Here is a 17,078-nt window from a genome sequence, read left to right as displayed (position 1 = left end):
CCCCTTGGTCTTAGAACCGCTAGAAGGGACCCGAGTACCTTTGTGAAAATCCTTGGAGCAGTGGCTAACCCGAATGGGAGGGCCACAAACTGGTAATGTTTGTCCAGAAAGGCGAACCTTAGGAACTGATGATGTTCTTTGTGGATAGGAATATGTAGATACGCATCCTTTAGATCCACGGTAGTCATAAATTGACCTTCCTGGATTGTAGGTAGAATCGTTCGAATGGTTTCCATTTTGAACGATGGTACTCTTAGAAATTTGTTTAGGATCTTTAAATCCAGAATTGGTCTGAAAGTTCCCTCTTTTTTGGGAACTACGAACAGATTTGAGTAAAATCCCATTCCTTGTTCCGCCATTGGAACTGGGTGTATCACTCCCATCTTTAACAGGTCTTCTACACAATGTAAGAATGCCTGTCTCTTTATTTGATTTGAGGATAAGTGAGACACGTGGAACCTTCCCCTTGGGGGTAGTTCCTTGAATTCCAGAAGATAACCCTGAGAAACTATTTCTAGTGTCCAGGGATCCTGAACATCTCTTGCCCAAGCCTGAGCAAAGAGAGAGAGTCTGCCCCCTACTAGATCCGGTCCCGGATCGGGGGCTACTCCTTCATGCTGTTTTGTTAGCAGCAGCAGGTTTCTTGGCCTGCTTACCCTTGTTCCAGCCTTGCATCGGTTTCCAGGCTGGTTTGGTTTGTGAAGCATTACCCTCTTGTTTAGAGGATGCAGAGTTAGAGGCCGGTCCGTTCCTGAAATTGCGAAAGGAACGAAAATTAGACTTATTCTTGGCTTTGAAAGTCCTATCTTGTGGGAGGGCGTGGCCCTTTCCCCCAGTGATGTCAGAAATAATCTCTTTCAATTCTGGCCCAAAGAGAGTTTTACCCTTGAAGGGGATATTAAGCAATTTTGTCTTGGAAGATACATCCGCTGACCAAGACTTTAGCCAAAGCGCTCTGCGCGCCACAATTGCAAACCCTGAATTTTTCGCCGCTAATCTAGCTAATTGCAAAGCGCCATCTAAAATAAAAGAATTAGCCAACTTGAGTGCGTGAACTCTGTCCATAACCTCCTCATACGGAGTCTCTCTACTGAGCGACTTTTCTAGTTCCTCGAACCAGAAAGCTGCTGTAGTGACAGGAACAATGCACGAAATGGGTTGCAGGAGGTAACCTTGCTGTACAAAAATCTTTTTAAGCAACCCTCCAATTTTTTATCCATAGGATCTTTGAAAGCACAATTATCCTCGATAGGGATAGTAGTGCGCTTGTTTAGAGTAGAAACTGCCCCCTCGACCTTAGGGACTGTCTGCCATAAGTCCTTTCTGGGGTCGACCATAGGAAATAATTTCTGAAATATAGGAGGGGGGACAAAAGGTACGCCGGGCTTCTCCCACTCCTTATTCACTATGTCCGCCACCCGCTTGGGTATAGGGAAAGCGTCGGGGTGCACCAGAACCTCTAGGAACTTGTCCATCTTGCATAATTTTTCTGGAATGACCAGGTTGTCACAATCATCCAGAGTAGATAACACCTCCTTAAGCAGTGCGCGGAGATGCTCTAATTTAAATTTAAATGTCACAACATCAGGTTCAGCCTGTTGAGAAATTCTACCTGAATCTGAAATTTCCCCATCTGACAAAACCTCCCTCATGGCCCCTTCAGATTGGTGTGAGGGTATGACAGAGCAATTATCATCAGCGCCCTCCTGCTCTTCAGTGTTTAAAACAGAGCAATCGCGCTTTCTCTGATATGCAGGCATTTTGGATAAAATATTTGCTATGGAGTTATTCATTACAGCCGTCAATTGTTGCATAGTAATAAGCATTGGCGCGCTAGAAGTACTAGGGGCCTCCTGCGTGGGCAAAACTGGTATAGACACAGAAGGAGATGATGTAGAACTATGTCTACTCCCTTCATCTGATGAATCATCTTGGGCAACTTTATTATCTGTGGCAGTACTGTCCTTACTTTGTTTGGACGCTATGGCACAATTATCACACAATTTTGAAGGGGGAGACACATTGACTTTCATACATATAGAACATAGCTTATCTGAAGGTGCAGACATGTTAAACAGGCTTAAACTTGTCAATAAAGTACAAAATCCGTTTTAAAACAAAAACGTTACTGTCTCTTTAAATTTTAAACAGTGCACACTTTATTACTGAATATGTGAAAAAGTATGAAGGAATTGTTCAAAAATTTTCACCACAGTGTCTTAAAGCATTCAAAGTATTGCACACCAATTTTCAGAGCTTTAACCCTTAAAATAAAGAAACCGGAGCCGGTTACAGTTTTAACCCCTCTACAGTCCCAGCTACAGCCTTTGCTGCGACTTTACCAAACCCAGGGGGGAATACGATACCAAATAAAGCCTTCTAGGAACTTTTCCAACTACTTTAGGATCCTCACACATGCATCTGCATGTCCTGCTCTCAAAAGTAACTGCGCAGTAATGGCGCGAAAATGAGGCTCAGCCTACAACTGGGAAGGCCCTTCCTGACTGGAAAGGTGTCTAACACAGTGCCTGACGTTAAAAAACGTTCCCCAAGCTTATAAGTGTGAATTACATGCATAAACATGTATAAAATGCCCAAATAAAGCAATCGATTTTGCCCATAAAAGTGTCTACCAGTTTTATAGCCCATATTAAGCCCTTTATTCTGTTTGAGACTAAGAAAATGGCTTACCGGTCCCCATGAGGGGAAATGACAGCCTTCCAGCATTACACAGTCTTGTTAGAAATATGGCTAGTCATTCCTTAAGCAGAAAAGTCTGCTAACTGTTTCCCCCAACTGAAGTTACTTCATCTCAACAGTCCTATGTGGAAACAGCAAACGATTTTAGTTACTGTCTGCTAAAATCATCTTCCTCTCACAAACAGAACTCTTCATCTTTTTCTGTTTCAGAGTAAATAGTACATACCAGCACTATTTTAAAATAACAAACTCTTGATAGTAGAATAAAAAACTACAACTAAAACACCACATACTCTTAACCATCTCCGTGGAGATGTTGCCTGTGCAACGGCAAAGAGAATGACTGGGGTGGGCGGAGCCTAGGAGGGACTATATGGACAGCTTTGCTGGGACTCTTTGCCATTTTCTGTTGGGGAAGAGATATTCCCACAAGTAAGGATGACGCCGTGGACCGGACACACCAATGTTGGAGAAATGGTATTAGGAAAGGTTAGTGTAGGTTGTATCCATCCCTGAACAGAAGAGTCTTTAGGGAGTGCTTGAAGCTATCAAAACTAGGGGAGAGTCTTGTGGAGCGAGGCAGAGGGTTCCACAAGATGGGAGCCAGTCTGGAGGTAACAAGAGAGGAGGAGGTGAGCAGAGCGAAGGGGACGGGAGGGAGAGTATCTGGAGACAAGGTCGGAGATATAGAGGGGAGCAATGCAATTGAGGGCTTTGTATGTCAGAGTCAGAATTTTGTGCTTAATCCTGGAGGCAAGAGGAAGCCAGTGAAGGGATTGGCAGAGAGGTGCAGCAGATGAAGAGCGGCGTGTAAGGAAGATGAGCCTGGTAGAGGCATTCATTATGGATGAGATATATATAGATAGAGAGAGAGGGGGCTAATACCAGTGCACTGTTCACAACACTATAAAAAAAGAGGGTTGCTGATTATCAAATTTTGGCCAAATCATATACATTTACATGCCCATGTCATATCAAACCACATAGGTGAGTACTTCTCTAAAATTTACATATATGATTTATTTAAAATCAGTTACATTGCACAAGCATACCCTCGTCATACAGTCTATGTAACATGTCACCATGAGTGGGCCCAGTTAAAGCTCATCCAGTGGTCCCTTCAGGATCATACAAATACAATTACATTTATTATCATAAGTACAAAATATAGGGAAAAAAATCAGAACTACACACCTTTAGAAACAGCCCCAGCAGAGGTCCCTATCACATGCGTTTGACATACTTCGGAGTTTATTGTACATTGAGACAAATTATCACAAATTGACTGATGTTCATCTTTCTTTACAGGCCATTTATGTACTGGACTTTTTCTGGAATGAAAACTGGTATCTTCATACTATAGACATTTGTCATGATCATTTTGGCTGGTACCTTGGATGGGGAGATTGTGTCTGGTTGCCTTATCTCTATACTCTACAGGTAATCAAAAAATAGTTTCTATATGAAAATGGTTTTCCATGTGTCAAAAAATAGGCTGGATTGGGAATTTTCTTGTATGTAACAGTTTTCATTTTGTTTTCTAAGGGCTTCAGCCCTGTAGACCTTACTCACCAACTTCATGTAAATACAAATGAAAAATTAGTGAAAACATTGCAAATTGATGTATAGTTTTCTTTAGCTATTCAGGTGTCCCCACGTTAACCTATCATTGCAAGATGCACTCTTCTTCTCCAGAAATCTCATAACTTTTTATGATAAATATCTCACATAAATATCTTGCACCTTTTCTTAGAGAATTTAGGTGAAAACTGGCCATGTGAAGTATTTTTGGCAGATATACCAGGTCTTTTGAAACTACTCCACATCTCTACTCTGCTCGACTTAAGGCCAGATTACGAGTGTAGAGCAAAATATCGATTACGCAAGTGCGATATTTGTGCTACACTTGGTAATACCAGCTCACACAAATGTGCGCTGGTATTAGAAGTAAAGCGCGATACGAACGAGACCTTGCATTGACATTGCATGGAAGCTTTGCACTCACGAGAGCGGGCTTCCATAGGCTCCAATGGGAGCCTCGTTCTTATGCTGTCAGAGACGGCTAAGAACCTAGCGCATCGAAGGGGGTAAGTCGCGCAGCAATGGGCAGCAGATTTTAAATATATATATATATATGAATATATACATATATATTTTAATGTATATACACATATAACACATAACTATATATGTATTTAAGCATATGCATATATTTACAGGAAACACACAGTCCCCATAGACCGCTATGTAAAGGCACTTTTCAGTGCCATTTTTTTCACCCCACACCCACTTCATTTAAGCCCTGGGAAAAAAAATATTTTAAAAATATACTTAATTTAGGGGGAATTGGGCACATTTTGAAAATTAACTATAGATCTGATCTCTGGTTAATTTTCGGAGCACTTAATGCTACCCCGAGCTTGCAGTAGCATTAACCAGCCACTTGTAATGGCTGGTTATTTATCGTGCGCCCATCAATGGGCAAATTGCTCCGTTAACCGGAGCGTGATAAATTAGTGCTCCACTTGTAATCTAGCCCTTACTGTTTAAAAGTCAAATGGCTCAAACAATGGAAACTTTTCAGTTTACTTCTGCAAGTAACAGTGCAAAAATAAAATGCTTTTAACATATCAGAACGTTTTCTTTTTATCTAAGTCCATTTAAACTCAAAATTTAATTTTCTAAAAAATAATTTAACTAGTTTGTGAAAATGAAATTGCATAACAAAGTACATTCATTATTTATTTGCTGGACTTGTTGTAAAATAGGACTAGTCTAGAGGCTGGAAGTCAAATTCTGTAACTTGAGTATGCTGCAGATTGCCTGAACCAGATACATATTAGACACTGATTGGTTAGAACAAACTCATTTACAGCTATCCCTAATTGGCCACAAACAAGGGAGATAAGATAAACAAACATACACACCAGGATTTTCAAATAGCTTGTTAGCATAATGTGGTACATTACAAAATCCTTAAAGTAACATAAAACCAAAAATATTTCTTTCATGATTCAAAAGAGATAGAGGGGCCGATTTATCAAGGCCTAAATGGGGCCATAGACCCCTGTTTCCACGCAAGCCTCGCCGGAAACAGTAGTTAAGAAGCAGCGGTCTTAAGAGTGTTGCACATAAACTCGTACGCCTCCTCTGAGGTAGCGGACATCAATCTGCCTGATCGCATATACAATCGAGTTGATAGACACCCCCTGCTAGCGGTCGATTGGCTGCAAATCTGCGGGGGGGCGGCATTGCACAAGGAGTTCACTAGAACTGCTTCTGCAATGATAAATGCCGACAGCGTATGCTATCAGCATTTATCAATGTCTGGCGGACATGATACACTACAGTGGATCATGTCCGCCAGACACTTTATAAATCGGCCCCAGAGCATGCAACTTAAAACCACTGTCCAATTTACTTCTGTTATCAAATTTTCTTAATTTGTTTTGGTATCCCAGGAACGTGCATGTGCCTGCAGCACTATAGTGCGGCAGTTTTGAAAGCATGTTATACACTAGTAAGAACTATGGATGGTAGCATGTAGTGCATCAGATGTACACGTTATAGAATAGAAGCAAATTGGAAACTTTATTAAATTGTAAATTATGGCAGATAAAGATTGCATAGCTACACTTAATGGGTCATTATAGTGGACAAATTACATGCTCTGATTATTTAGCGACCCTGCAACTCTATGTGTTTAACTCTCACAAAAAGGGTTAAAGGGACATTAAACACTAAATACATTTCCATCTTAATATGAGGAGAGTCCACGGCTTCATTCATTACTTGTGGGAATACAGAACCTGGCCACCAGAAGGAGGCAAAGACACCCCAGCCAAAGGCTTAAATACCTCCCCCACTCCCCAGTCATTCTTTGCCTTTCGTCACAGGATAATGGCAGAGAAGTGTCGGAAGATTCTGAGTAGTCTCTTATGGAGTGTAGTACTCTTCGGAATGGGACTGGAGTTTTAAGTAGTCCTGTCAGCCTCTCAGTGAGAGCATTGACGAATGTTAGGGTCTGGAGATGCAGGGAGAGTCTTTCTGCGAAACCATCCAGACTCGTATTAACAGCTTCTTAAGCAATCAGTGTTGACGAGTTTCACTGCCTGCTTTTTACCACTCAAGTCCATGTCAGGAGTGATGCTACAACACTGTCAAACTTGAGAGGCCGTGTTTCTGTTCCACGGCATAGATTCTGGTAAGATCGTTTCATTTTTTATACATGTATGATAACGCAAGAAGACAGGATCACAGTGTGGCTCCTTTTATCTGTATAGAATCAAGGGTTAATATCTCCGGAAGGAGATTATTGAACAGGGAGGATTTATACACAATTGCTTTATTGTGTTTTTTGCTGCGACATGTGTGAGATGTGGTTCTGGCAATGTGTGAACAGTCAGGTTCTTCTTTCAATTTGATTAACTGCGCACCAGTTTAGTTTGGCGCGTTTTCTCTAGGCTGCAGGGGCAGTCCTGCATGGTACTCCATGTGATTGGGCGTGGCCTCATTCTCTTCCTTTTCCCTGACCTTCGGTTGCAGGAGACGAAGCAGTTTCTCTGTGGGCCTGGGTCATAGGAGGTGGTGAGTGCCCCAGCCATTGGGGTATAAAGGTGCCATTCATTTTTTTCTATAGTCCATATTAAAGGCGCAAAGCTATGGAGGACTCTGATGCATTAGAGGGTACTCCCTCTTTGCCTAAATCTAATGCCTGTGTTTATTGTGATTAGGCTACGGTATACTCGCCTGCTCAACTATGTTCCACATGCCTTGATAAAATAGTGATATCTAAAAAGAATAAGAAGTTTAGTACTACTGAGCCGTCCACCTCTGAGGGGTCTCCGTCCGGCGAGGTGCGTTACCTACACTCATCTCCGATTACACATGCAGCTCCCCAGCGCACTACTAATCCTCCTGCGGAAGGGGCCCTGTGGCCGCCAAATTTTGATGATCAGTTGCAAACGGCTTTTCTGCGGCCTTCAGTGCTTTACCTCGCCCTGCTAAGCCCAAGCAAAATGTTAAACATTGCTATCCTTCCCAGGGGTATCCGCTGATGAAGAGGATTCCGATACTTCAGAGGACTCTTTCTCTGGGTCGGAATCTGCGGCCTCTAAACCACCGGCTGTGGAGGAACCAGACTTTAGGTTTAGGGTGGATCACTTACGCTTTTTATTAAAAGAGGCGTTGGCTACTCTAGAGGTTCCGGAACCGGTTACCCGAGGAACCTTCTATTCTTAAGCTTGATAAAGTTTATGAGGACAAGGTAGTGCCCCAGACTTCCCCAGTTCCCGTAAAGATGGCGAATATTATTAAGAATGAATAGGGGAGACTTGGATCATCTTTCTCCCCTTCTTTTTCGTTTAAGAAACTGTTCCTGGTTCCTGATTCTCAGCTAGAATTGTGGGGATCTGTCCCTAAGGTGGGTGGAGTTATCCCCACGCTCGCTAAGTGCACCACTATCCTACTAGAGGAGTAATTGTACCGTTACCTCTAGCAGAAAGAGATCTAGGGTACTATTGAAACTTTTTTCGTGGTCCCAAAGAAGGAGGGCACGTTTCGCCCGATTCTAGACCTAAAGTGCTTAAACAAGTTTCTGTCTGTCCCATTGTTCAAGATGGAGACAATAAGGTCTATCCTGCCCTAAGTTCAAGAGGGACAGTTCATGACTACGATAGACTTGAAGGACGCTTACCTTCATGTGCCAATACACAAGGATCACTTCAAGTTCCTAAGATTCGCTTTTCTGGACCAGCACTTCCAGTTTGTAGCTCTCCCTTTCGGTCTGGCTACTGCTCCAAGAGTCTTTACGAAGGTTCTGGGAACTCCGCTCACGGTGGCGAGATCCAGATGAATTGCAGTAGCGCCTTATCTGGACGACATCCTGGTCCAGGCTCCGTCCTGCCGACTGGCAGAGGACCATTCGAGAGCCCTTCTACTTCTTCAATCTCATGGATGGAAGATAAACTCAGGAAAGGGTTTTCTGGTTCCCAGTACCAGAGTGGAGCTCCTGGGCAGGATAATAGACTCCATATCCATGAAGATATTCCTGACAGACCAGAGACATTGCAAAATTGCCTCCAGCTGTCTTGCCCTTTAGACCTCCTCAAGGCCATCTGTGGCCCAGTGTATGGAGGTGATTGGGTTCATGGTATCCAGCATAGATGTCATTCCATACACCAGGTTCTATCTCAGACCTCTTCAGTTGTGCATGCTGAGGCAATGGAACGGCGATCACTCGGATCTATCCCAACAGATTTCTCTGGACAACCGGTCGATGGAATCCCTCTTGGTGGCTCTGTCCAGATCGGCTGTCCCAGGGAAAATCCTTCCTGAGACCAGCCTGGGAGATTGTGACTATGGACGCAAGCCTCTCAGGATGGGGAGCTGTTTGGGGTGCCAGGAAGGCACAGGGCTGGTGGAATCGGGAAGAGTCACTTCTTCCGATCAACATTGTGGAACTTCAACGCTCTGAGGGCTTGGCCCCTCCTGGGTTCGTCCCAGTTCATCAAATTCCAGTCGGACAACATTACCTCGGTGGCTTACATCAACTATCAGGGGAGGAACAAGAAGCTTCCTAGCCATGAGGGAAGTATCTTGGATTCTGGAATGGGCAGAGACCCACAACTGCTCGCTGTCAGCGATCCACATCACGGGTGTGGACAACTGGGAAGCGGATTTTCTCAGCAGACAATTGTTTCATCTGGGGGAATGGTCTCTTCACCCCGAAGTGTTTGTGGAGATTTGCATCAGATGGGGACATCAAAGATAGATCTCATGGAGTCCAGACTCAACTTCAAGCTACCCAGATATGGGTCGTGGTCCAGGGATCCCCAGGCAGAACTGAAAGATGCCTTAGCAGTGCCTTGGGGATTCAACCTAGTCTAGATATTTCCACCGTTGACACTTCTTCTTCGAGTAATGGCCCGCCTCAAGCAGGAGCAAGCGTAGACTATTCTGATTGCTCCGTTGTGGCCGCGGAGGATGTGGTTTGCGGATCTGGTGGGGATGTCATCATCTCCTCCATGGAGGTTGCCCTGTTGCAGGGATCTGCTTGTACAGGGCCCCTTTGTGCATCAAAATCGAGATTCTCTGAGGCTAACTGCATGGAGATTGAACGCTTAGTCTTAGCCAGGAGAGGGTTTTCTGAGAGTGTGATTGATACTCTCATTCAAGCCAGAAAGCTGGTCACCCGATGCATCTATCATAAGGTGTGGAGGACCTACTTATTCTGGTGTGAGTCTCGTGGGTATCCCTGGCATAAGGTCAGGGTATCCAGGATCCTTTCCTTCCTCCAGGACGGTTTGGAGAAGGGACTTGCCGCCAGTTCCTTAAAGGACAGATTTCGGCTTTATCTGTGTTACACAAGAAGCTTGCTGAGCTTCATGATATACAGTCTTTTGTTCAGGCTCTATCCAGGATCAGGCCTGTATTGAGGGATTCTGCTCCTCTTCGGAGTTTGAATTTGGTTCTTAATGTTTTGCAGAGGGCTCCGTTTGAGCCTATGCATTCTCTTGACATTAAATTACTGTCTTGGAAGGTTCTTTTTCTACTAGCTATTGCTTCGGCATGCAGAGTCTCTGAGTTGGCGGCCTTGAAATGTGAGCCTCCTTACCTGGTTTTTCATGCCGATAAGGCTGTCCATCGCACTGGGTTGGGATTTCTCCCTAAGGTTGTATCTGATCACAACATCAATCAGGAGATTGTAGTTCCTTCCTTGTGTCCTAAACCTTCTTCAAAGGAACGGTTACATCATAATTTGGATGTGGTTCAAGCTTTGAAATTTTATCTTCAGGCTACGAAGGATTTCAAACAGACTTCAGAATTGTTTGTTGTCTATTCGGGGAAGCGCAAAGGGCAGAAGGCTTCTTGCACTTCCCTATCTTTTTGGCTGAGGAGCATGATTCACTTGGCTCATCAGACTGTGGGACATAAGCCTCCTCAGAGGATTATGGCTCACTCAACTAGAGCTGAAGCTTCTTCTTGGGCCTTCAAGAATGAGGCCTCTATGGAGCAGATTTGTAAGGCGGCTACCTGGTCCTCCTTACATACTTTTTCAAAGTTTTACAAATTTTACTTGTTTGCTTTGGCGGAATCAGCTTTTGGGAGAAAGGTCTTGCAGGCTGTGGTGCCCTCAGAATAGGGTCCGCCTTTCTTTCTTTTCATTCAGTGTCCTCTAGAGCTTGGGTATTTTTTTCCCACAAGTAATGAATGAAGCAGTGGACTCTCCTCATATTAAGATGGAAAACATAAATTATGCTTACCTGATAATTTAATTTCCATCTGTATGAGGAGAGTCCACGCTCCCGCCCGGTTCTCCGTTGGGTGGACCTAAATTTCTTTGGTTTTTCTTCTGGCACCATTTATTCCCTGATATTTCTCCTACTGTTCCTTGTTCCGTCAGCAGAATGACTGGAGGATGAGGGTAGTGGGGGAGGTATTTAAGCCTTTGGTGTCTTGGTGTCTTTGCCTCCTCCTGGTGGCCAGGTTCTGTATTCCCACAAGTAATGAATGAAGCCATGGACTCTCCTCATACAGATGGAAATGAAATGATCAGGTAAGCATAATTTATGTTTTTATAAGCATAGTACTGAGATTATTCTGAAACTTTCCTCTATTCATGGGTGCCTCCTTGTTTAAATCTAGTTATCAATGCATTCCAGTGCTGATTTGTTTGCACATGTGCAGCAAATCTCCTTCAGACACCTGCAGTATAACCTAGTTTACAAAATGGCAGCACTTATAATTAGAGGGAGGTGCATGAAATGCAATTAGTGTTTAATGTCACTTTTAACATATAGTTAAACTGCCAGTGACCCAATCAGCAGCGGCAGTTGCACAATAACTGTGTGACTGCCGATTGGGTCAGCGATTGTTTCCGCTTGGCGCTAGCAGTTCTTTAACTATGTCTTTTACCCGTTTTCAAATAATCAAAAATCAGTATAAAAAGGCACACTGCATATCTTTATCAGGAGTGCCAATGCACTGTACACTGAGCATGACTTTGAGTATGTGTTTAACCCCTTAGGGAGGGTTATATGCCTAGGGCCAGATCACATGATTAAGTGCTATAGGAAGTGGCATGTGGTGTAAGTATCACATTAGGTATAATTATACAAAATCCCTTGTAGCACTTAAATTACATAATGACAGACCCTCTACTATTAACCCCCTAACTCCTAATAAAGACTGCCCTCCATATTAAGCCCAGCATTGCTTAGGACCGTTTAATCATTAAATTAAGTAGCTAATAAGTATTTGTAGAATTTGTAAAATATGCAATTTATCACTATTTATTTACTTTTATTTTTTAGGGATTATATTTGGTGTATAACCCAGTACAGCTCTCCACCACCGCTGCAGTAGGAGTCCTTCTACTAGGATTGATTGGGTACTATATCTTCAGACTGACCAACCACCAAAAAGATCTTTTCCGCCGTACCAACGGGAACTGCAAGATATGGGGTGCAAAGCCCAAGTACATTGAATGCTCTTATACATCTGTGGATGGCAAAAGGCATTACAGCAAACTGATGACATCAGGATTCTGGGGCATGGCCAGGCATATGAATTACACTGGCGATCTGATGGGATGTTTGGCGTATTGCATGGCTTGCGGCTTTGAACATCTGCTGCCTTACTTCTATGTCATATACATGACCATGTTGCTTGTTCACCGTTGCATACGAGATGAACATCGTTGTTCCAGCAAATATGGAAAGGACTGGAAAATATACACAGATGCCGTGCCATATCGGTTATTACCAGGAATTTTCTAACAAGCAAAAACACTGTTTAAGTGAAATGTACCAACACATTTCATTCAGGGTTGGTTGAACAATTAAGTAAATTTTACAAAAGTGTTTGGACAATTATTGCTTATAAATAAGCATATCTTAATGGTAATATTGCAGAACCAGTTTTTTAGCAAATAAGTTTGCTATAAATCCAATTATGGATGAAAAGACTGGACTTCAGTCATCCAGAACAACAGTGGTTTTAGGTGTTTGTAATAAAGTCATATTACTTTTTTCTACAGTTACATTATCTTTATAGATCAACTGATATTACTGCTAAATAAAACAGTAATTATTTTACTTTTTGTATCAATGTGTTTCTTTTTTACTAGCATTATTTTTTAAATTAGCTTTCGTCAACCCCTCCCCGTCTGGACTTATTTGTCTACATCGGAACAAAGTTCCAATGTAAACAAATAAGTAAAAATGTAAATAACGCAACCGTTCATGCGATTGCGTGATTTAAATGATGGGATCGGGTCGGGGGGAGTGCCTATGATGCTAGGCATGCCCTCCAGCCCGCGATGCCATTTAGGCAGCTTCTATGGATGGAGGATAGCCAAACCTAGGACGTTCCATGCCGTCCTAAGGGCGCTATAGCCCAGCGCAGTTAGGATGGCATGGAACATCCTAAAGGGATGGCGGGAATGGGTTATGGTTCCAAAAATAATTGTACATAAACATGAAAAACAGCTTACAATAGTGCGGTACTTACGATTTGTCTGAATTGATCAAGACCATTAAACATTCTTTGCTAATTTACTATTTTTCAAAAAGGTAAGAGAAAAGAAAGAAGAAAATATAGATAGATTAGTCATCAGCCATATTTACCATGTATTAAACCTCGTCACCTCTCAGCAAAACAGCGTTCTGCTGTGGGCAGCCTGAGCAGCTCAGTGTGGGGATGCTTCCAACAAATAAAGGAGCTTTCAGCATGAAGTATTTTATACTTGATAAATGAAAGTCCCCTTTATTTGTTCCAATTGTAAATCCTAGCATTTCACAAACACTAGGATTTACAATCACTTTAATAAGATACAGCCTAATTAAAGTTTAATTATAGAGATATTAGGTATTAAATCAGGGGAGGCTGCCCCCCATAAATCAAATTGTCAGTCAACAAATCATTCAGGCTAATAGATATTTGTTAGATCAGGTTTGGAGAGCAGCAGTTGTAATACCATTGGACCGTCAGAGTAAAGTTACTAGTAAACCTCCACCAGCAGACTGGTTCTACACTAACCACTGGGCTATTTAAGTTCCCTGATAGCTCCGGTTAACTGTTATACAAAATAAAAAAGTTACACAAAAACATCAAAAATAAATTTAAAAGTACAGTTAAATTCACTATATCACTGTCTGATAAACATTAAAAATATATATATATATATATATATATATATATATATATATATATTGTATTAAAAAGTTATAAGGGCTCAAAGATATGAGGTCTCAGGTGTTGCATTTGGAGCACGGTCTAAGCCCAGGACCATGTCAAGGTCTCTCCCCTTTTGTTACCCTAACAATGTAACTTTCAAACAAACAAACTGGGGACCACCCAGGGTGACACAGGTATTTGTAATTTCCCTGAGTACATACAAAACACAGAAATGGGCCGCACTCTCAGACTGGACAGGGTACACATTCTTAGTCATTGTAAACTCCACAGCCCTGAATACTTACAGACAGCTGTACAGTTCCCAACAATCCAGGGGGTTAACTGCTTGTGTAGCTTGGGAACTGTACAGCTTCCTGTAAGTATTCAGGGCTGTGGAGTTTACAGTGTGTACCCTGTCCAGTCTGAGGGCCGATATATATATCAAGCTCCGAAAGGAGCTTGATGCCCTGAAGGCTCGCCAGAATTTTTAAAAATATCTTCCTTAAGATTACTACGTTTTCATGTGTGCTTTCCCGAACATGTTAAGATCCAAATTGAGAACGCAGATGAAAAAAATTAATATTTTACATTCATATGTTCTTTACATAGAAAATAATGTAAAATAATGTACTTTCTCCTACATTGGTGTGTCCGGTCCAAGGCTTCATCCTTACTTGTGGGATATTCTCTTCCCCTACAGGAAATGGCAAAGAGAGCACACAGCAAGAGCTGTCCATATAGTCCCCCCTCTGGCTCCGCCCCCCAGTCATTCTCTTTGCCTGCTCTGAACAAGTAGCATCTCCACGGGGATGGTAAAGAGTATGTGGTGTTAGTTGTAGTTTTATTTCTTCTATCAAGAGTTTGTTATTTTAAAATAGTGCCGGTTTGTACTATTTACTCTACAACAGAAAGTGATGAAGAGTTCTGTTAAAAGAGGAGTATGATTTTAGCAACAGTAACTAAAATCCATTGCTGTTCCCACGCAGGACTGTTGAAACCAGAGAACTTCAGTTGGGGGAACAGTTTGCAGACTTTTCTGCTCCAGGTATGACTAGTCTCTTTTCTAACAAGACATAGTAATGCTAGAAGACTGTCATTTTCCCTTATGGGATCGGTAAGCCATTTTCTTAGACTCATAACAGAATGAAGGCTTATAAATGGGCTCTATACTGGTTGACACTATTGTGGGCTAAATCGTTTGATTTATATATTATTTATATGACTTTTGGAGTGTTTTGTGACTTTGAAATACATTTGGGAACGTTTTTATTACGCCTGGCAGTTGTTTAGACACCTAATCTAGTCAGGAAGGCCCCTTCACTCTGGTATGCAGAAGGAGGAGGCCTCATTTTAATTTTTTTTACTTTTGGAAGCAGTGCATGCAGCTTCATGTGAGAGGGTCCTGTGGCCATAAAAACGATTTCAAGAAGGCTTATTTCTGTGGTGAATAACCCCCAAGGAAGGTAAAAGCTGCAGCAAAGGCTGTGGCAGGGACTGTAGTGGGTTAAACTGGTAAATTGAACAATTAGCTCCGGTTTTTCTCATTTAAGGGGTTAGAGACTTGAAATTTGGTGTGCAATACTTTCAAAGCATTAAGACACTAGGGTGCAAATTTTGTAAAGATCGGATATTTCCTTCATAGTTTTTCAAACATTCAGAAATAAAGTGTGCTCTGTTTATTATTTAAAGAGACAGTAACGGTTTTGTTTAAAAACGGTTTTATTGCATTAATAGCCTGCCAAAGTCTGTCTAACATGTCTATACCTTCAGATAGCATATGTTCTATGTGTATGGAGGCCAAGGTGGTTCCCCCTTTAAATGTATGTTCAAATTGTGCCATGGCGTCCAAACAAAGTAAGGACAGTACTGTCACATTTAATAAGGTTGCCCAAGATGATTCTTCAAATGAAGGTAGTGGGGATAGTTCATCATCCTCTCCTTCTGTGTCAACACCAGTTTTGCCCGCGCAGGCGACACCTAGTACATCTAGCGCGCCAATGCTTGTTACTATGCAGCAATTAACTGCAGTAATGGATAATTCTATAGCAAATCTTTTATCCAAACTGCCAGCATTTCCCAGAAAGCGTGATTGCTCACTTTTAAATACAGAGGATGAGCAAGTGGGCGCTGACGATAATTTATCTGTTATACCCTCACACCAGTCTGAATTGGAAGTGAGGGAGGGTCAGTCTGAGGGAGAAATTTCTGATTCAGGAAAAGTTTCTCAGCAGGCAAAACCTGATATCGTGGCATTTAAATTTAAGTTAGAACATCTCCGCGCCCTGCTTAAGGAGGTGCTAACTACTCTTGATGATTGTGACTCTTTGGTGATTCCAGAGAAATTGTGCAAAATGGACAAATTCCTAGAGGTCCCTGTGCACGCTGATGCCTTTCCGATACCCAAGAGGGTGGCGGACATAGTGACCAAGGAGTGGGAGAAGCCAGGTATACCTTTTGTCCCACCTCCTATATTTAAGAAAATGTTCCCCATTGTCGACCCCAGAAGGGACGCATGGCAAACAGTCCCTAAGGTTGAGGGGGCAGTTTCTATGTTGGCCAAGCGCACAACTATTCCCATTGAGGACAGTTGTGCTTTCAAAGATCCTATGGATAAAACATTGGAAGGATTGCTTAAAAAGATATTTGTTCAGCAAGGTTTCCTTCTCCAACCAATTTCGTGCATTATTCCTGTCACCACAGCGGGCGTCTTTTTGGGTTCGAGGAACTAGAAAATTTGCTCCATAAGGAGACTCCATATGAGGAAGTCATGGACAGAATTCACGCACTAAAGTTGGCTAATTCCTTTATTTTAGATGCCGCTTTTCAATTGGCTAAATTAGCGGCGAAAAATTCAGGTTTTGCTATAGTGGCGCTCAGAGCGCTTTGGCTAAAATCTTGGTCGGCGGATGTGTCGTCCAAGACAAAACTGCTTAATATTCCTTTCAAGGGTAAGACCCCTTTTGGGCCAGAATTGAAGGAGATTATTTCAGACATCACTGGGGGAAAGGGCCATGCCCTCCCACAGGATAGGCCTTTCAAGGCTAAGAACAATTCTAATTTTCGTTCCTTTCGCAATTTCAGGAACGGACCGTCTCCTAACTCTGCAGCCTCTAGACAAGAGGGTAACGCTTCCCAGCCTAAACCAGCATGGAAACCAATGCAAGGCTGGAACAAGGGTAAACAGGCCAAGAAGCCTGCTG

The 17,078-nt window shown here is 42.5% G+C and overlaps 1 protein-coding gene across 1 annotated transcript in view; it reads left to right on the top strand.

The window, feature by feature from the left end:
* The window catches only part of DHCR7 (7-dehydrocholesterol reductase), a 62,090-nt gene extending 49,293 nt beyond the window's left edge, over positions 1–12,797 (top strand). The window contains exons 7-8 of the mRNA XM_053720244.1: positions 4,009–4,140; positions 12,015–12,797. Of these exons, the coding sequence (XP_053576219.1) occupies positions 4,009–4,140; positions 12,015–12,479 (597 nt within the window). The 3' untranslated portion in view covers positions 12,480–12,797. The remainder of the gene's footprint in view (positions 1–4,008; positions 4,141–12,014) is intronic.
* Positions 12,798–17,078: the final 4,281 nt, after the last annotated feature.

This window comes from Bombina bombina, chromosome 7 (assembly GCF_027579735.1).
Source record: "Bombina bombina isolate aBomBom1 chromosome 7, aBomBom1.pri, whole genome shotgun sequence".
Taxonomy (NCBI): domain Eukaryota; kingdom Metazoa; phylum Chordata; class Amphibia; order Anura; family Bombinatoridae; genus Bombina; species Bombina bombina.
Note: the sequence above shows the minus strand (reverse complement) of the source record. Positions and strands in the feature narration are given on the sequence as shown.